General features: G+C 49.6%; 1 protein-coding gene across 1 annotated transcript in view; it reads right to left on the bottom strand.

The window, feature by feature from the left end:
* The window catches only part of NOL4L (nucleolar protein 4 like), a 66,081-nt gene that overhangs the window by 31,651 nt on the left and 14,092 nt on the right, over window positions 1–20,338 (bottom strand). The window contains exons 2-4 of the mRNA XM_052783354.1: window positions 16,151–16,306; window positions 12,305–12,416; window positions 7,649–7,758 (exon numbers count right to left, since the gene is read on the bottom strand). Of these exons, the coding sequence (XP_052639314.1) occupies window positions 7,649–7,758; window positions 12,305–12,416; window positions 16,151–16,306 (378 nt within the window). The remainder of the gene's footprint in view (window positions 1–7,648; window positions 7,759–12,304; window positions 12,417–16,150; window positions 16,307–20,338) is intronic.

Here is a 20,338-nt window from a genome sequence, read left to right as displayed (position 1 = left end):
CAAGAAGGGCAGCGCTGCAGAAGAGCTGACGAAGGAGGGCCCCAGTCGCATGACACGAGGGCGATACGCAGCTTTTATCAACCACGTATTTTAACTTATCTGCCATCCAGAGCAGAGTGAGGAAAAAAAGGAGAGTAAAGATTTAGGAAATTTTATTATAGACCAGATTTGTTGTGGGCTGAGGGCTGTATTCCCACTACATCTTGGTTGCTCCTTCTGCAAAAGTAGCAGTTGTTAGCATCTGGCATATGCATGAATAAAAGGGTTTTTTTTCCCAGGAGCCAAGACCAAGAGATGGAAAGGAAATATATCTCCATACCTCACAGGGTACACCAGTCACTGCCAAGTAAAGAAGCAGGAAAGGAGTTGTTTCTGTGCATGGGATTTACCTTCCTCTGGAGTACAGGGAATGGGTGTTTGAAGGGATGGCTCAATCACGGTCAAATATCCCCTAACATTTCTTGCCAAAGCCTGAACCCACAGCACTGGCAGGAATGTCTGCATTGCGTTACGCATCGAGGACGAGCCTCACAGCTTATCTCTTGGCCACCCAAATCAGAATTGAGTCAACATAAACAGAACCACCACTAAACCCATTTTTGGCCATTCTCAAGCCATACCACATGTTTCAGAATCCATCTTTGCGAAAAAAAAAATGACTCCGCAGAGATACACACGCCCGTTTTGCGCACACAAGGCTCACGATGTGGGTCCTAGGAGTCTGTGCAACCAGGCAAGGTGCAAGCCTGCCTGCGCAGGTTTAACAGCAGCGGAAACAAAAGCAAGTACATGATTCAAGGTTAAAAAGCTGAACCACACAGCTTCATCTTCTATAATAACGGAAATCATTAATAATAGTTCGCACTCTCAAAGTAGTTGCCATCCAAGCTCTTGAAGAGCTTTATTAGTGAGCGAGACCTCAGAAGTCTCTCTAAGGTATTATCCCCTTTTTAAAGGGAGAAGGCAATTAAGAAACAGCCATTTGTGTAACTTGATCAAAGTCAACATACAGCATGTCAGCACCCGAGCTTGGGAGACGATGCAGAAAACCTCACCGTGCAAAGCTTTCCATGGGTACAGGACAAATTTAAGTGAATCCATGAAACTATCCCATGGATGTTAAATGCTTTCATCAACGTGCAAGTACAGGTCTTTACATTTTCCCCAGGAACATTTCCTAGCCCCACTTTACAGGACCTGAACCAAAACTTTGTTTCCTGTTCTACTGGGAGCAGCTGCCTTTGATGCTGGTTACGCACAGGGAATGGGCAGCATCTCTCCTCACCAAATAGGGGAGGTACTTGGAAGAAAGGATGAATTAAAGACAGATAATGTGGTTTCTGGCCCTACTCAGTGTTCCCAGAAACAGGCTCAAGCAGCTCGGCTTTAGTAGGCTACTCAGACTGCACCGCTGGAGAACGTGCACTGGGGGGTAGGTATGCATGGTGGAGGGCAATCAGTCGTAATTACCCACGGGTGGATCAGCCCCAGTGCAGAAGAGCCTTGCTGCGGAGCAAGCCGGGAACCCCCACGGGCTCTGCATGGGCCAGCCTGTGAGGGACCCAGTGGCCCCATCCGTGCAGCGCTGAGCTCCGTGGAGTCACTGTCACCAGCCCAGGGGACTTCACGCTCCCCAGCCAAGTGTCTCCAACCCGTCCTTCCTCCCGGGCACTCCCGCCGCAGGTTCCTACTGCCCGGTTCACATTTGGTCTGCCATGCCCTGCTCCTGCTTGATCCGACCCAGCCCTCTGCTAGCATGACAACCATGGCTCCACCGAGAGTGAGAGAAACTTCTAAACATCCCCCAGCCACTTCTCCAGGACCTTAGTTAAGCTGCACAACGTCACAGGGAAGGGAAGAGAGAGTGGGAAAGGCACCAGCTTCTCTCCACTGGTGCACAGGACCAGTGAGGAAAATCGACCGGACCAGTCGCACGCAGCAACTAAATACACCCAAGCCGGCTGTTCAGGAGGACAAATTGTGCCTAGCATCACCGGAATCGGGCAATGCCACCTCCTTTCTTACAGAAAATGAAGTTATTTTCCCCCAAACTGCAAAGAGTCAGGACCTTGGCATCACACCTCATTTGAAGATAAAAGCTGCGGTGGCAGGATTTATCCCAGCCAGCCCCAGTAGAGCTCTCAAATTGTTTGCTTGCATTGAGCATTGCAATGAACACCTGTAATGCAGCTACGCTGGGAAAAATACTGAAAGATCTACGCAACGGGAAATAAAAGCTCTTAAGTTTTTACTAGCTGGGAACGTCAGAGTTAATTCCAATAACAAAAATGAGTTGACATTCACTGAAAGCAAGCCATTCACACGAGTCTGAAACCAGGCTAAATGGTTTGATCATCTGACCTCCTGCATCTCATGAGCCATTAAGGCCAAGGATGAAAGTTTTGCTAAACTATCTTTGCCAGATAGTTAACAGAACGCTGTTATGATGGCCGGACCTGCCTCCCTGGCTTTGCCTGGACAAAGTCTGTCATTTAGGACAGAATTTAAATTTACCGGCCAAAGCCCACTTCTGCCAGCAGAAGCTGTGTCTCCACCAGAGGGCTTTGCTGATGCAGATCTACGAGCAAGCCTTTATTGCATAGATTAATGCAATATCTGTATTTCAAACAGCTATGGTCACGGTGCCTCACTGTGTGTACGGCCAATATTCCCTTTTCTTCTGTGGGTAGGGGAGCATTTAGGGAACTTCTCTAGTGCTCAAAAATGTCTTAAAAATTAACATCAGGGAACAAAGATCTTTTCAAGTCAAGGAAAAGTCTCTTGAATGAGTTATCTCGTCAAGTTGATTTAGAGGTATTTATTCCTGGAGATGTTTCACACCCTCTTTAATGGACTGGGAAGTACCTTATCATCCTCATGTGATGCAAACGCATCATCCCACTTCCTTCCAAATACTGACTGCATGCTTCTGCCTTCTCTGCCCATCTATGAACACATAGAGCATTTCTTTGGATCCCTTGTCTAAGCACTCAAACAGATAAATCCAGGTCCCGGATCTTGCACAGCAGCTGCCAGCTCTGCCAGATTTGGTTCTGGTTTCTGGACTACATGAAATGAGATATCTACAATTCTCACCAGTGAACTTAGAGACTGAAAATGAAAACCTGGCGTGCCCTCTTCTGCAGCCGCTCACTCCCCTCCCTGCCTCTGCTGCCTCCCCTGTGCCAGTTCTGCACCCCCAGGGTTAGCCTGGAGATGGATCCAAAGCAGAAGGAAGAAAGCGAGCTGCCAGGGGAAGATGCATCTTAGCTGTTCTGGTAATACCGGAGCCTTCTGAGACACTGAAGCGAGCAAACACAATAAGGGGTGGACCAAGGAGAAAGGCGGGTGGAAGAAGGAGGACTTAACATTGCAAACCAGCCTCTGGTCACGAGGCTCCGTGAGCTCCCAAATCCTGCGGAGGAGGTTTGACCCTCACCTGCATTAGATGAAGCCAGCTCCCTGTACATCTGTGGGATTTGAACCCCTCCACCCCCTCTTGCAGGACTATACTGCTGTTTGGGTTAAAACATTGCTTGAAATCATCTTTTGAGAGCCACTTCACATCCACGCACCGTCACACACTCCAGGTTTACAGGGAAATTACTGGATGGATGGAGCATGTGACGGTGCAGGACAAGGCTCCATCCCTCTCAAACACTTACAAGTCAGTGTAGCAAAGCTATAGCAACAAGAAAAACGCTTGTATTATTTCCCATCCAAGAGCCGCTCCTGCCATTCACTGATTGCATGACCTTCTGTCAGCAGTCATTGAAGCAACCTCTGAAAATGTTTCTGTATCATTTAAACCTGGTTACCCGGCCCTGGACTGTATCTGCCAAGGTAGCAGCAACATCTCCAGAGCAGAGAGTGAGCCTGGCATTTCAGTGCTGGGATTTGTTCTTTTAAAATCTTCATATTCCACCAGCCACCAGTGGAAATCATGCCCAACAGTGTGGCATGAAAAATAAATCCAAGGCTGAGTTTGAATAAGACAGAAAAGATTGTCTGGAAAATGACTGCAATAAACTCGAATAACCAATCATTTTAATATGCTAATATTTAGCGTTTGAAAATGAAGTGGAAGGATCATTATAGATAAATATCAAATATCTTCTTTTCATTCCTTTTTGCTGCTAGATTGGGAAGACCAGAAGTTCAGAGATGCTTTAATGCCTCAGTAGATACCCAGAAATGTGGCTAATCCAGCACTCTCTGGAAAGGGTAAGGGGCCTGATTTTTCTCACACGTGTGAGAATTGGTATAAAATGGGAATGAAGGAAGACTTGCACCCCAGAAGCTCCTGCATGTTCTAGTGAACCCAATTTAAGCAACATGGGTCACAGTTGTCTTCCATCATGCCAAAATAAATGTACTGACTCCAAGAAATACATTGAAATATATTGTGCAGGAACTCTTCATTTTGTGAGCAACCACGCAAAGAGCTCCTCTCCTGACTGTTTTTTGTCCCTAAGCAGAGATAAAATGCTTTCTCTAAGGTTCTTCTGGCTGTGCTTCCTTCTGGAGACACTGTTGCCCTAATACTAATGTGCTTAGCAGCACTAATAAATTACAGTTACATGCACACTTTTTTCCCCTGAATAATGAAGTTAAAAGGCCACTTTGGCATAAATTCATTTATTGTTACCCCAAGTGAAGCAAGTTCCTCCTGGTGCTGCTGCATACAAGTAATTGCTTTTGGCAAAAGCTAAGTCGAACACAAGTCCGTTGCTTAATTTATTTCTATTATCACCATCAAATGTTAGTGAGTGCAAGGCCGTAAGGTGGCATGGCAGCAAAGCTGAGCTAAAGAGGGACCAATGTAATTTTGTAAATGTTGATATACAAAAACCATGTGGTGTATATTTGTGTAGCGCAAACTTTAAAAGCAGGTTGTATTTTCTTCCTGTTTTGCCTTTGTAGCAAAGTCAGAATTATTTCTATCATCTTTAGAGGACTTTTGCAGTTTGTAAACACCTGGAACCCCAACAGCTGCAAGTCCCTGACCCTAAAGCTCCCTCCCTGGGGAGAGGGAGAGCAGCAGCCCATGTTTCACAGCCCATGCTCCACAAAGACTGCCAGGACCATCCAGGAAAAAAGGATGGTACTGTCGTGTTTCCACTGCAAAGTATGAAGAAGGAAAAAAGTAGCAAGGAAATGCTTGGTGGAGGGAACTGAAGCCTGGTATTGATACTATTACACATATTGTCTTCACACAGACTTCAGCGTTAGCAGCTCAGGTACAGCCACAGCTGCCTTAGGAGCGTGGCACTTGTTTCCCCAGGGGAAGCTGGGGAGTGTCCCGTATCTCAGAACGGATGGCACCCAAGTCCCACTGGATTTTCTCCACCAGGTCCAACCACCTGTATACTCTCCAGACTGTTGTTACCTCCAGATCTTATGGAAAGTTTTAGTGCTTCAGAAGTCTGAGCAATAAGACTGATCTTTCATTATTTTGCTCTCAGGAATCAGCTTCAGTAACACACTGAACGGCAAATTTTACTTCTTCCAAATAGGTTTTTCCCTTGGCTGCTGTAGCTTGAAAAGCTTAGAAAGCTGCACCACAACATACCAATGAGAGCTCAGGAAAAGAAAAACTTTAGAGGCAGGGAATGACATCAAGCCGTTTGATTTATGATCTAAACCAACAACTGCTGGTTGCCTCAGCTGGTCCCTTTTTTGTTCCCGTATGACATATGCTTCTATTCGGATCTTAGCGAGCTTCAAGAGTATTCATGTTAGCAGCACGTTGTATCTATCCGTCTAGTGATAGCTCCAATGCAAACTGCTATACCAAAATTCAGGGTATAAACTTCTCAAATCTCTAAATTACCAACCAAGGTTCTCAAAACAAGCATCCCTAAGCATGCAGCTTCAGAACTCAAGATTCAGTACTAAAGCCTGCCAGCTTCTGGGTGTTTTTTATTATGGAAATAAAATCAAACTGCAAGTCCAGTTTTCTACCTGTAGTAACTGGGTACAGGAGTTTAATCAAGCTTCATAGCACACTTGTCTTGAACAGAGCTTTGGAGCCAAGAGGAATTGGTAGAAAATGCATAAATGGTAACTAGACAAACCTCTCAGACCGTCCTTTGTATACATCAAACTTAACTTGAAAGAACCGCCCCACATGCTGAAAAGCACAGCTAGCCTTCACAGCCCACTGAGTCCTTAACCTGGGTGAAGAGCAGGCTGGTAGTCAACGGTACGGACAACGGTAGGGTCTGCAATCTCAACGCCTCTCTGCTAGGTGTTGCACCAAGACCCAGCAAACACTTTGCACAAGCCAAAGGTGGTTGGAATATGTCAGCTTTCGATCCCACTTATCCAAAAGTGGTCCTGAAGCAGACACCAGATGCCACGAAGCAGCGCATTCATTCACTCCACGTCCCCAGCCCAGCCCAGCCCAGTCCAGTCCAGCCCAGCCCAACCACCCCACAGAACTGTCCATAGTTCTACCGCCCACCCAGCCCAAGTGCAAAACCTGGCACATGGCAGCCTTTCACGTTTCAAAAGCTGTGACATAACCTATTGCAAACAAAACCTTAAACCCACTCAAACGTCCAATGTGCGCAAAGGAAAAAAACTCCAAAACACAGAAGTGCTTCCCATCAGATGCCATTTTGTCCTCCAGCAAGAAGGTTTCACTGCTGAAGCAGTGGAGGAGCTTGGTATCTCTCCAGCTCCTGACAGCAAACCCACATCTGACATTTTACACCCTGGCAAGGGATGCTCCAACCAATGTCCCTTTAGGGCGTCACTAGATAAAAGTACGCATTGGGTGCAACTTCACAGTTCAAGCTATCAGCAATGTTTTCCACCACTGCACAATGCAAACTCTTTCACTTCTTGCAACTAGCAGTAATGTAGGAAATCAGATTCAGGTTTCAGCGTGCTGGAAAGAAAATCCAGCACTGGCTTCCAGTGCAGATTGTGGGGAGCAAGTAAAACATACTTTTCTTTTTATAGACTGTTTCCATGGTGCACAGAGGTTCCCATAGCTAATTCTGCAGCTGCAGAACTTCAGAAAATTGCACAGCCTGGGTATTATCCTGTGGCAGTCTGCCCCATCCATTCCCAAATCAAAATCCAGTGGCTTAACAGTCTCATCAAACAACTGAGCCTTCTCCCACTTTGACATGAGAGTGGAGTGGCTGCAGTTGAACTTCCTCAAGTGGCCAACCACTTTAAGAGAGCACCAGAGCAACTGAAGCAAGGTCTGGGTTTCAGACCCCGTCTGCTAAAGCTCCCAGGCAATTAGGAGGAGGTAAAGAAACAAATCCCTATTTGCCATATTAATTTTTAAGACAATTTCTTAGAAGAATTGTGCATCTAAAGAACAAGCAGACTGTTCTAAGGAATAAACTGCATCAACTCCATCTCCGCTCCTCTCCACTGACACAATTCTGAAGTAGCCCTATTTGCTTTCTCTGAGCCAGAAGATCAGAGGCACGTTGCCCTCCCAACTTTCATGCACCAACATTTGTTGTACTTGGTCAGAGCCTGACCCGCCTGGACAAACCAGCCATTTCCAAAAGCATCCTCCAAAAATCAATGTGCCAAGCACCAGTCACTCCCTTCACCCATTCAGCACGGGCAGAAACCCACTCTGCACCTCGCACTGCCCTGCACCCGGAGCGCGACTCACCTGTTCCTGTGAATTCATTACCCGCAGCTTCATTTGCTTCAGATAAGTAGAGGTGAGGGGCATGTTGTAGTCAATGATCCCAGAAACCAAAGAGGAAGGTGGTTCGCTCTCTGAAGAACAGAGGAAAAACTTTATTTAGATACAGGGATGTGGAAGCACAAACCTATGATGTGTTCTCACAATCGTTAAACATATGTATTTAGAAGCACTTCAAATCCCTAGTGAGAGCTGGTGCCTGCTGAGCTAAGGTTCCTATAAGAACACGACCCCACCAAGAACATAATTACAGAACAGATGTTGTTTTGCAAAAAAAATAGCATTGCTGTCACCTGCGGAAAAGACTACACATAATATATAATTTTTCAGTCTACCAAACTAGAATGTAGCAGAGGAAGAAACCAAGTCTTGCCGATGCCTCAGAAGCACTTCTATGCAAATGGGATTTATGCAGAGGTTGACAAACAAGAATATATTTGCAGCTTGCTTTAGCATTGCAAAGTCTTGCCAATTTTGCTGGGATTCCCTCAGGTAGGAGTTAACATTAAGGCAACTTATTAAGTATCTCTATCTGGTGATGAAGACTATTTTTAACACCCTCATTAAAACACAAACTTAATTTTAAAGATCTTTAATTTAAATTGTTCCTGTTGATTCCTCTGGCTGCATCATATTGAGCTCCAGAGATCAGTCTAGATTCAGACCACTCCTGCAGATCGTTCTGTCTAGCTAGACCAGAAGAGTCCCCATAAAGCAAATTCTCAATGATTTTGTCAGCTCTGCCATCAGCACTGTGGAGCTTGCAAGCTCTCCACATAGGACACGAAGATGGCTAGAATTATCTATTCTAACACTGAATTTACAGGCTCATGCAATGGGTTTGTTCAAGAGGAAAGTTGCCGTTTCCCACAGGGATGGCTGCTGGCTAAAAGGAAGATTTCTTTGCCCTCAGCACAGGCAGATGCAAGTGTGGAGAATTAATCCGGCCTTCCAGCACACTCTGAAGGATGTGTGGTGTCCATTGGAAAGGGAGCTTAAGCAACAATGGATGGAGAAGAAGGATTTCCAGGAGCTGAAGGTGAATCGATGGTGGGAGGTTTCCATTCCTGTCTCTGAATCTCCCTGGCTGGCTTGCATTTCCTGGGGTCACTGGTTTCACAGGCACCTCTGACACAGCCCCTTGAAAAAGAGCCTTCACAAAATGTTTTACAGCACCTTAGAAAACCCATCAACCCAAACACAATGGGCCTGCTTTTCAGAAATGCTGAATATCCAGAAAATCCCAGTGAAACTCAGCAGACCTGAAGATGCTTCACACCTCTGGAAATACCAGATCTATCATGTCTGATTAAGAAGTGACCTGACCCCAAAACTGTCTGTAACTGACTTAAACATCACATAGGTTTTTGCAAATCTTCTGTACCAAGATGCTAACTGTGGCCACGGAAATACAATGTTTTTCTTCCAGGTCCATCTAATTCATCCTTGGGCAGCTGAAGCATTCGTGCCTGTGGATGCAGGAAAGGGTAGCCAGAGCTACTCAGGCCACCAGCTCGCTCAAATATGAAAGTGCAAAGCTTTTAGGAACCTTGTAAACTAATTCCTCCCTTCTTTTCTCATGGCTGTATGTCAGTGGTCTCTGTCATGCTTCGAACTACAGATTAATTAAGAACAGTTCTACATCTCTATACATTAAGCACCCAAAATAACCCATTATTCTACTGTGCAAGGAAGCTACTTTGTGATGAAAAGATGGTAAAATCCCAGTGCAAGGGGTGCTTGTCGCAGTCTGGTTCTGCAGTGAAAGGGGAAACAGCTCCCAGGAACAAAATCCGACACCTACCCAGGCTGGCTGGGGTCATCAATATTTGAGTCTTTAAGAAGAGTTTAGGAAAGCATTTGCCGAGAGTAGCAAAGATAGAGCTGCTCCTTCCTTGAAGCACAGGCATGGATGAGGTGAGCCTTTCAGACCTCTGAAGATGGTACGTTGCTCTCCCGCCATCCGATACTTAATAGTTCAGTGCTGCAGAAATGAATGAGGCTCAACAGAAGCACCTCAGCATCCTCACATGGGAAGGAAGCAGGACGTGGGTGATCTTTGGTGCTTAGATTCTGCCTGAAACCATCCTGATGTAAATCTGGAATAATCCCATTAGCAGCCACAAATTTACTGTGAATTTGTGCAACTGCAACAGATAAGAGCTTGAGCCTAAGAAACCAAAACCTTTTTCTTTCTTAAGCTAATTGGAAAAGAAAGAAAACCTTTGTTTTAAAAGGCCTGGGGGACTCCACAGGAACAATCCTCATATCTTACGTCACAAGAGGGGGCTACTGGAATCCTTTAGCTCATTTTTCAAAAAGTTATCTATATCACATGCCCCGTGTGTTGGACATACAGATGGAACAGGCAGAATCGTTTAAAGTAAAATGGTTTCAATCCTAATTCCATACTTGTATAACTCTACTGGAATTAGTCCTAACTTAATAACAGTGTAAAGAGATCACAGTGAAGTCCAGTGATGTTCAAAGTTTCCCATGAGCAAGACAATTTGCTTTTATGAATTATGTGGGTGCCCTGCAGGGTTTGATGTCAGATATGTTTAATTAAGGATTTTTGTGATCACAAATGAAACATGTTGAGATTTGTTTAATGGACAAAAGAAGTACAAAGAGATGGGAATGACTCAAATTTTTTATCTTACTGAGTTAAACTTTACCTATAGATGCTTGTATGTGTGTATGCATGGGCATACACCCAGGTAATTCTTCTATGACCCCAATGTTTTTTTAGGTGATTTACTCCTGATAAATTCCTGAATTAGTGAAATCAGACACTCCTCCCCAGTAAAAGTTACCTTATCTAATCTACTCTATGCATTTTCACAGGTACTTAGTCACTATTTAGGTACTATTCACAGCAGAAAGGCACTTCTGTCCCTCCATTCCTGGTGGGTAAGAAGCAGGACTTTTTATATGAGGGATCCTTTGTTTTCCTGTTTGATTTATTTTTAAGAGAACTGCTAAGGGGGAAAGCTTTATGAAAAGAATTGATATTCATTTATAAATTTGCTCAGGACAGCCAGATCTCAGCCCTGATCATGGTTTCCACAGCTAGGACCGCTCTGGGGAGGACACTCAGCACCTGGTCTTCTCTGAGCTGCTTCTGGGCTGGGATGGCTGCCCTGTCTCTGGGGGAGGCATGGGAGACAGGGGGATGCTGGGTGGGCAGGAGGGAGCCCCTGAGGGAACAATGACCCTTTTCATCCCTCCTGAAAAGGGATCCCGAGCTCCAGGACAGACAGCTCGGCTAGTGCCAGGCATTTAGAAAAGTGTCCTGGTTTGGGTCAAGCCAACAGGCGACATCCTTGTTGGCCTGACTCATCCCATCGCCCTTCCCATCCACTGAGCCGACTGCTGCAGCCGCAGTGCTTGGAATGTCACCTGTGATGGATGCGGTGCAATCAGTGTAAAGGTCAGGTTTGCTCCCAGTGAGGCTGAAGGCCAAAACTTCTCTTGACCTAATTGGAAAGTGGGATCGGGCCCTTAGCCAGCAGAGTGGGAAGTGCTGTGGTAATGGAGCTTAGGCTATTAAATGTCACATAGGATTATTTGGGAGAGTTTCTAAAAAATATAACAAGTACAAAGCATTTCAGTCACTAGCTTTGGATAGCTGGCACACATAATCCACTTAAACGGAACCTCTGGGCTGTCCGTAGCTCTGCTCCTAGCAGTAAACAGTTGGGAATCGGTATTTAATACTAGAAATTTTCTATTGTTGGGTCCTTTGTTCATTTAATTCTACTTCTCTGCTTGATAAGAGCTCCCAAATGAGCCTGTTTGCCTTAACAGTTTTGAAACAGACTAACTCTCTGCAGTTTGCTTAGTTTTTTTTAAAGAAGCAATTTTGTTGGGTGAAACCTCTCAGAGTCAGTTTGATGCTTTGCACTGGATCATGAAAACAAGTTTGCAATTCAGAAAAAAACACACAAACATCAACTGTAACCATTTACTCTGGAAGAAAACCTGGTCCCATCTTGTGCGCCACTTGTATCTTTTAGGTCTAGGAGCTGCAGATTGGTTCTGTTTACAAAAGAACCTTAATGAGCCAACCACCACAATGGCCACACTAATTGGTTGTATACATAGGCATAATGTAACTTTGATTACCAAAATACTTTCCATTATCAAAAATAGGATCATGACATGCATATCTATTAATTACTGCAAATTACTTCTTTATCAGAAACTTCAGTTATTCAGACATACTCAGTGTCTTTCATTACAAAATTAATAGTTTAAGGGAAAAAATTTAGGTCATATTTTTTCAGAAAACCAAGTTTCCACCCACATATGATTTCGGGTTGATTGCAGACGTATCTGCAATATTTCTGACCCACGCTTTGTATGGTTGCACTGGGGAAGCTCGGAAAGAAAGCCAGACTGCTTCTGCTCTCTAGGCTGAAAACAGTGACAGACAAACCAGATTTAAGCAATTCTTTCAACTTGGCTATAAAAGTGCATGAAAAATAACACCGGTTAGGAAAACCGTTAGGTTAAGAAGTATCGCATCGATGGGGCAGTATCCTGACAGCTATCTGTGACACCATGCTGGTACGAAATACTGTGTCAGCTCTGCTGGCAGAAGTCATTTGCCTTTACCTTTGGGCTCCAGTCCGTTGGAGTTGAAATGCATCCTCTTCTGGCACTCGGTGCAACTCATCAGGAACCTGGTCACAGCTTCTCTCGGGAGAAAAGCATAGGTCTCTGCAATCTGGGAAAACAACGAGACGGCTGTATGTCCTGGGCAAGCGAGAATGACTAGTGGAGAGTCGGGTGGAGGGCGCAGGAGACCACGGGCACCCTCCCACCTTGCCTGCTCAGCCTAGCCAAGAACATCAACGACTCACAGCAACACACCGTTCCCTTCAGCCCAGTCCTGGGATCCTTGTATCCCTCTCTCCGGAGCAACTGTTGATGGAGGAACATTATGGGAGGGTAACTGGTGTGTCAGAGAGGCACTGAGATGTAAACGAACAGACCTTTGGATTCCCTGTGTAGCCGTACCTTCCCAGAAACTCCTTTCCATTCCTCCTCGGAGTCTGGGAAGAGCGAAGCTACGAACGTGTAAGAATCAAATGAGAAAGTAAGGTCTCCGTCAGCTCTGTTTGCATTGTTAATTACCATCACACCAGTAACCTGAAGAATCCATTAATCTTTTGTAAGGGCAGGTCACTTTTTCCCACAATGACAATCAATTACTGTTAATAATACTTTGCACTTCTGTGACATATTTTATCTAGGGAATTGAAAACATTTTTACAAACAGTAATGAATTAAGTCTCCTGAACCTTTGTGCGATATTTGTATTTTACAGATCAGGAAAAGCTATGGATAAATATTTAAAACTTGGATGCTTGAAGTTAAACACTATATCCAGACCTAAGCACCCACAGAAGGTGCCTGGCTATCACAAAGTCCTATTATTCCAATTAATCCCTGACAGCAGCAATTTTACAGTATTTCTAAAGATCAAGACTAGGTTATTTGGAGAAGGAATGAGGCAATTTTAATGTAGATTTCTTTAAGGCCATAAGAGACCATCAAATTATGGAGTCTGACCTGTGTAGCACAAGTCAGGGAACTTCACCCAGGTTCTCCTGCAGCCCAGTAGCCTGTGGTTTGCCTGAAACATCTTCCAGGAAGACATCTGGTCTTAATTGGAAGGCATTAAGAGGTGGAGAGCCCACCTCTTACTTTGGGGTTGGTTCCTACGGTTAATCACCCATCCTGTTTGGTCTAAGTGACTTGTCCTAGCATGGCGGTTCCCAAACCAGGGGCCGTGACCCCAGCAGGGGTCACAGCACTTACAAGTGGGGTCATAAAGCAGACAGAAATTCAATTGTTTGTGCCAGTCCTCAGGGCTGCGAGCCCGGCAGAAGTGGGGCTTGGAACGGGAAGCAGGGCTGCAACCAGACACCTCGCGAGCAATGGCTGGTGACGGGGGCCGAGCCAGGAGGGCAGCCCAGGACATCCTGATCCCCCTCCTCCGGCCAGTGGGCATCATCCTCCCGCCCTATTTCGTTGACGAAAATTAAAAATACCTAAATTCCAAGCATTTTTCTACCCTACAGGAAAGGGTGATGCTTAAGCTTGGAATAAAATAACGTTATAGAAGAAGGGCAATGGGGCAGAGGGCAGAGGGTTTGCTTGATGATGGCTAAAGCAGCCCCATGACCCGACGCTGCGGTGGGAGGGAGAGACATTTATCTCCACTGAGCGGCAGCAGAGCCCGAGGTTTTACATACACGCTAATGCCAGATGGGTGGAAAGTTCAGGCAGGGACCTTGTCCCAGCCCTTCAAATGGAGGATGCAGCACTGCTCGGTCCTCATGGGATTCTCCTTCTATCTACCTACAGCCCCACCGAGCTCCGTTGTGACTGAGCGGCTGCCCGGCTCAGCCCTTGCCTCTGTGCGATATTTATCAACGCACAAGCTCTAGGGACTCCCACAGAAACACTGAAATTAGGGGCCTGAAAATTGCCAGTGGCAAACGTGGTATCGTGGCGCAGGCGGGGAACTGTCCCTTTGTGTTGCCCGTGGGGCTGAGCCCAGTTTCCCTGCCTCTTTTGCTCCAGCAAGCCCACGGTCTCTGCTGCAAATGTTCAGCTAATTTTAGTGATACAGTTGTTATTTCTCAGCTGATTTGATGCTCTGTAGAGCAGACAGCTTCCTTGATGAGTTATCTCCCATCCAAACTCCTTTTCTGATTGCCTCCCTCCGGAGGTCACGGACAAGGGCAAACTCCCGTGCCTCTAATCAGAAATGGTGGGGAAAGGGAGAGGGAGAGAAACGGCAGGGCACACCAAAGCCTCCCGAGCTGACCGCCCAGCAGCGTCCCTTTGTGCACCCGAGCCATGGCGCGGGGTGCGCTATGCAGCGTTCCACCTTCCGGACCCGGCTGCAAAGGCGCTCCAGGGAGACAGGGCATGAGCGAGGCCAGCCAGCCCAGCCAGCAGTGTCCTGCCAGGTCAGGAGGGGATACACACTGCTAATGTGATGATCTCAGCTCAAGAGGGAGACGGAGGGGTGGAGCATGAAGCTCTCTGACTGCTGCGAGCAGGCCTGGGAAAACAGACAGATCCAGCCTGCTCCCCCGGGGCTGTGCAGGGCACAGATTAGTCCTCCAGAGAGCCGAATTGAAGGAATTAGGGGAGGGTCGGAGTGGTCTGCTGGGGAAATGAGGGGAAAGTATCTGAATTGTGGTTGTGCTGGTGGGGCTGCCCCCCCCAACCCAACTATAAAGAGGTCACCTGCTCCTGGCCGGGAAGGGTCAGCGTGTTGCCCTGCAGGGGCAGGAGTCGAGCGTGCAGGGTGCCGAGCGGTGCCACGAGCTGTGAGTGCAGAGCCCAGCTCCCCGGAGGGTCCTGTCGCACACGGGGGGTGCAGGGCACTGGGCTGCCCCTCCGGCACTGCCAGCACGAACAGCCGTGGATGGATCCAGCGACATACGCAGGCAGGACAGGCAGGACAGACTCCACCCCTGAGCCGGCTCCGGCAGCACACCAAGCCCTGCATAATCTCAAGCATCATCGCAGAGACCAGGGCAGCCCGCACAGATCTCTCCAAGATGATGTATACACCAGAGACACGAGCTGCCAGCCAGCCACTTCTGTCTCTAAGCGACCTGGTCCTTAGGGCTGTGGGATTCAAGGGTGTAGCTTGGTTTTGGACAGTAAATTCAGCTCTTCTTGTAAAAGGAGAGCCCAAATGTTTGTATTGAAGGGCTGTGCAGAGTCAGGAGAAACAGCGAGCTCCCTGGAGAAGCACGCTTCAAGCTAAATTATTCCTGACCTAACTAGAGTGGTTTCAGGATGGATAGAGCTGGTTCTCAGCATTCATGGAGCACCTGACGAGGCTTAGCTCGGTGCCTGCCTCCATTTTGTAACGGAACAAACCCAGCCACGGGCTGGTGGCGAGAGCATCCACTCAGCTGGGGAAGAGAGGCGGGCTCTGGCCGTGCCCCAGTCCCCCTTTCTGGCTGCTCCTGCCCTTCAAGGCCCACACGAGACATTTCCCTCTGGCTGAGGGAGACAGGGAGGCAGATGGCACAGAGCAGAGCGTGCAGGGGAGTGGGCAAACATCTCCTTGCCCATCAATAATACCGAGCATTTCTCTTTTTCTTTTTTCCCCCCAGACATGTACAGTTGTCTTTGTATGATTCACTTGGTCTCTCCTCTCCCAGCAGCCGTACCGTTGTGCTGCCACTGCAGCCCTGTTTCCCGTCTCCCGAGCACAGCTGCTCTGCCTTTAAACGACTCCTTTCTCACGCCTCCCCACACAGGCAAACAGGAGTCTCCTTCGCCTCTGCCTCCCGCCAGCAGCTCTGCTTCTACCTGCCCTCCCACCCCCATCCCCATCCCCGTGGGATGCCCACTCCCACGGCCCCTCTGCCCCCTTCGCTCCCATCCCCTCGCTGCCCGGGGCACGCGAAGGGGGAGTCTCACCGCTCGGTAGGTTTTCTTCTGCCCGGCATGTTTGGGTGCTTTGCCCGGCTCCGATGAGCTCTCCACATGCATCGAGTATATGATGTCAAAGAAATCTTCCACCACAGCCACGCGTTTCAGAGAGATGCCCTCGGGCTCCGACAGTCCATCTGCCCCCTACAACAGTGCAGGCAAGTTGAGTTAGTGTCAGCGATGGGTGACAGGGGTGACGAGATCGGCCCGGGGCTAATGCGGTTGGAGAGGGCAGAGTTGTGGTGCTCCAGCCCCGGGCTGCCTTGGGCACGGGGGATGTGGGGGATAAATTAAACAGTGCTCCAGGGAGGATCCTGCTGTAGCCAGGGCAGTGGCGGCTGCTGCTGTTGTGCTGCTTGCTAAAGCTGCCAGTGAAATTGGGCCAGGAAAAAAAACAAGGAAGAGTCCAGAGTGGAGTCACAATCAATCAAGAAATTCAATTCTCACAATTTGGGATGATTTTGCTAGGCGGGGAGCAGGCAGGGGAAGCTGTTTGGACCCGCACATGGTACTAAACCATCCCAGGAAGCGCTACGACATGGGGCACCCTCGCTGGCTGCAGTCCCCATGGATATAGATCAGCTGGCAGGACAAGGTTTCACTGTGATGCCAGGATACGGCCCCTAAAGGAAGGAGACAGAATCGCCCTTCTTCCCTGCACTGACCTTTCCAAGGCACCCTCCCTCTCTCGCATACGCAGAGCAGCTGAGCGCTGGCAGCAGCAGCACAGCTCTTTGTGTGTTAGGATGTGCTGGAGAGCAGGAGGCAGTAATTCTGCCACACGGCAGTGGTGACAGACTGGTGGGAGTGGGAAGTGTGGGGAGCAGTGCTCCTCCAAGCTGACTGGCACCAACGGTGTCAGCTCACACTGGCAGGGTGTGCCGCGGGAAGGGGAGGCAGCCTTTGGTACCCGGCAGCTGCTAACGGTGCTCCGGCACAAAGCACCAGAGCGGGGAGTGCTAATGGGAGGTAGTCGGTGGCTACTGTAATGGCAGGGAGTACCGAAAAAGGGCTAGGCTTCAGGAGGTCGCTTAGCTTGCTCCTCGAAAAAATGCCATTGTTGCATAGACAGCGGTATGTATACAAATATATATATTATATATACATATACATATATATACCTCCCTTTGAGGCATGCTTTCCAAAAAGGTATGCACGGGTGCCATCCAGCTGGTACACACCAGGCTGGTGAGCAGCAACCTGCACATCGAAATGACCTGCAAACTATCTTTTTCACGTGCATTCACGCATCTGTGAGTGCGGGCAGAGGCTGGCGGAGGTCTGCATGCAAAGGGAACACCCAATCTCATAACTTCTACTTTTTGTTGTTATTGGTGATTGGGCTCTGTGTATCTTATACGGTCTATAGATTGACTAAATGCTGCTCTTAAGCCACCAGTCAAGGGACTCTCAAAAATCAATCATTTAGAGGGACCACCTTCTGCTGAAGACTACCCAATATCTTGGGGAAGCAGACTTCTAATGTAAAGCGCTAGCTATTAAAATTGGCTCCTCACCCCAATTTTGGAACAGAGACTGCCTGTGCTGGGCACAGACTGCAGTGGGATGGGGTCGGTGCGCTCTCCTGGGACACGGGCATGAGGATTTTTCCAATACAAACCACCTCTGCCTTCCCCGGGGAGCCCTGAGCCGTGTATAAAGGTGGCTGTAACAAAGAGAATATTGAGAACGAACACAAGGGGCAGGGTGGCAGTGCTGCCGTGGTGGGGGTCGGGAAACTTCGCCCGAGGGAGTGTCTTTGAGGAATATAGATCTAATTTCTTCTGTCACCATTCAGGGAGTTTCACTTTAATCGAGGGCATGGGTATTCCCCTGCCAAGGAGGAGCAGGCATTAGGAGGCTTCCTACTGACCAATAATCCTCAGAGCAGGGTTGACATGAGGATAATTACAGAAACAGGACAAAGGAAAATGCATCAGGAGAAACGCACAGTCAGATGCAACAAGCAGAGCCCTCAAAATTAAGGTTGTAACCAACCCTCTACGCAAATCGCTATTTCCAGGGCCATCCCAACCAACTAATACCCTCCTCCCTGCATGGTCAGCGGTTCTCTATTTCCTCCTTGGTTTCAGAATGAATGCAGTTAAGGTAACCTCAGGGTCTGGGCATCGCTACAGCCTCTCTACTCATCCAGCACTGCCTTCCTCTCCACCCCGGCTGGATGCCGGATGCCGGAGCTGCCTCCTCGACATCCCATTGCCTGCAGCGACCCTCCCCTGACTCCTCGTGTCTCTCCAGCCCCTCATCAGCCTTGTGACTTCTCTCCCTGTGATGATTATTTAGCGCTGGAAAGCAGGTGAGATGCAAGCGGTATCAAAGCCACCAGATATAAGATGCTGTATCAAGTCAGTGCTTCTAGGATTACAGAGGTTTATATCCGGCAATATAACCAAACGCTGACCTAGGTTTTAAGAGGACACACGTGCTATAGACTACCTCTCAGAGGGCCCATGCCCCTCTGGTTCCTTCTTCCACACCCAGTATTGCTCAGAGTATTCAAGGCATGAGTCAGAGCCCATAATATCTCAGAACGGCTTAAAACCCCTTAGGTTTAAAAAGCAATAAAAATTCAGTTGGGAAGAAGGATGGGAGTAAGGGATGCTGGTGTTGGAGCTTTATTGGAAGTCACCTGCCCCCAAAATGAGTAAAAGATTTCAGGAGCAAAGCTCAGCCTTGACATTAAGTGCTCGGAAGTGGGCAGCATTTCAGGTGCTGAGGAGGGGAAGTCCCTTTGCCACCTTACGGGCATCCTCTTTTTCCCTACATTTGCCCACCATTAGTTTCTCTCTCCCCCTTGCCGGTCTCTCCTCCCTTTCCGTCCCTGCGTACCCTGCCCCGCAGGTCTCGCCCCCCTTTCTCCCACCTCCTCCCCACCTTCCCAGCCGTCCTTAACGCTCTCTCTCCTCTCCTCCAGGTTTCCCATCAGGTCTCTTTCCTCCCCAGTGTCCTTTGTTTTCCCTGTCTCCTCTAGGCCCACATTTCTTCGCTTGCCTCCTCCTCACGAGCCCCTGTAGCCCCACGTCCCCCTGCCCTCCGCGTCAGCCACCCGCTCCAGCCTCTTGCACGGCCCCAGTGCCTCGGTCCCCCCCCCGCACCTCCTCTGTCCTCCATGTCCCCCTGCTCCACCTCACCACCAGCCCCGGCGTCCTCGGCTCCCCCACCTCCCGCTCTCCCGCGCAGCCGTCCCGCTGCGCATCGCAACCACCTCCTGCTCTCGGGCGACCGGGCTCTCTTTCTAGCCGAGAGCCGTGCCGGGGGGGCAGCCGTTTTGGGCCGGGGTGGCCTCACCACCCCGTTCCCCCGGGGAGCAGCGGCCATCGTCCCCGAGGCCGGTGAAGAGCAACGGGAGGCGACAGCCATTTCAGGCACATGAGATGTCCTGGGGTGAGGGAAGAGGACGGGCAACGCGTGGGGACCGGCCATGGCGCTGGCAGCGTGCCCTCGCCGCCCGCCGAGCCCCTGCCCCGGCATCTTTGTTCTCGGCAGCCGCCCTCGCCCTGCCCTCCCTCCCGCCGCCGAGGGCCACGCTCGACCCCCGTCCCCCGGGGCCCGCTCGCACCGCCCGGTCCGCCGCGGGCTCCCCCTTCCCACCCTCTCCCCTCAATCCTCCGCAGGCGGCCCCCGCCGCTGCCCGGGGCCGGGCCCTTGGCCCTTCCCCTCAAGGGTGAGGGCGGCCCGGCTCGGCGTGAGGGGACGGGGAGAGGCGGCGGGGCCCGGAGCCGGGCGCGGCCGGCCGGCAGCGCGGCGGTGACATCTGCCGCGGCGGCGGGGAGGGAAGGGAGGGAGGCAGGGAAGGAGGGGAGGGAGGGCGGCCGCCCGGCCCGGGCTGAGGCCCGCCGGCAGGTAGCGGGGTAACCATGGCAACCGGCGGGGCCGCGCACTGCCGGCGGTAATCCGCTCCCCCGGGCCGGGCCGGGCCGGGCCCGCCGCCGAGCTCCTCCTCACGCCCGCCCCGGTGCCCCCGCTCCCGCAGGGCCCCACCCGGCACTGTCCGGCTACCGGCTGCGGGCAGGCCCCCCCCCCCCCCCCAGACACACAGGCTACGCCGGGGCCTCAGGCTGCGGGCAGGGCCCCGACACGCCCGGCCCCTGGCTGCGGGCAGCCTGCCGGGCCGCAGGCAGCTTGACGGAGCCTGGGTGTGGGCAGGCCCCGGGT

Source organism: Harpia harpyja, chromosome 1 (assembly GCF_026419915.1).
Source record: "Harpia harpyja isolate bHarHar1 chromosome 1, bHarHar1 primary haplotype, whole genome shotgun sequence".
Classification (NCBI taxonomy): Eukaryota; Metazoa; Chordata; class Aves; order Accipitriformes; family Accipitridae; genus Harpia; species Harpia harpyja.
Note: the sequence above shows the minus strand (reverse complement) of the source record. Positions and strands in the feature narration are given on the sequence as shown.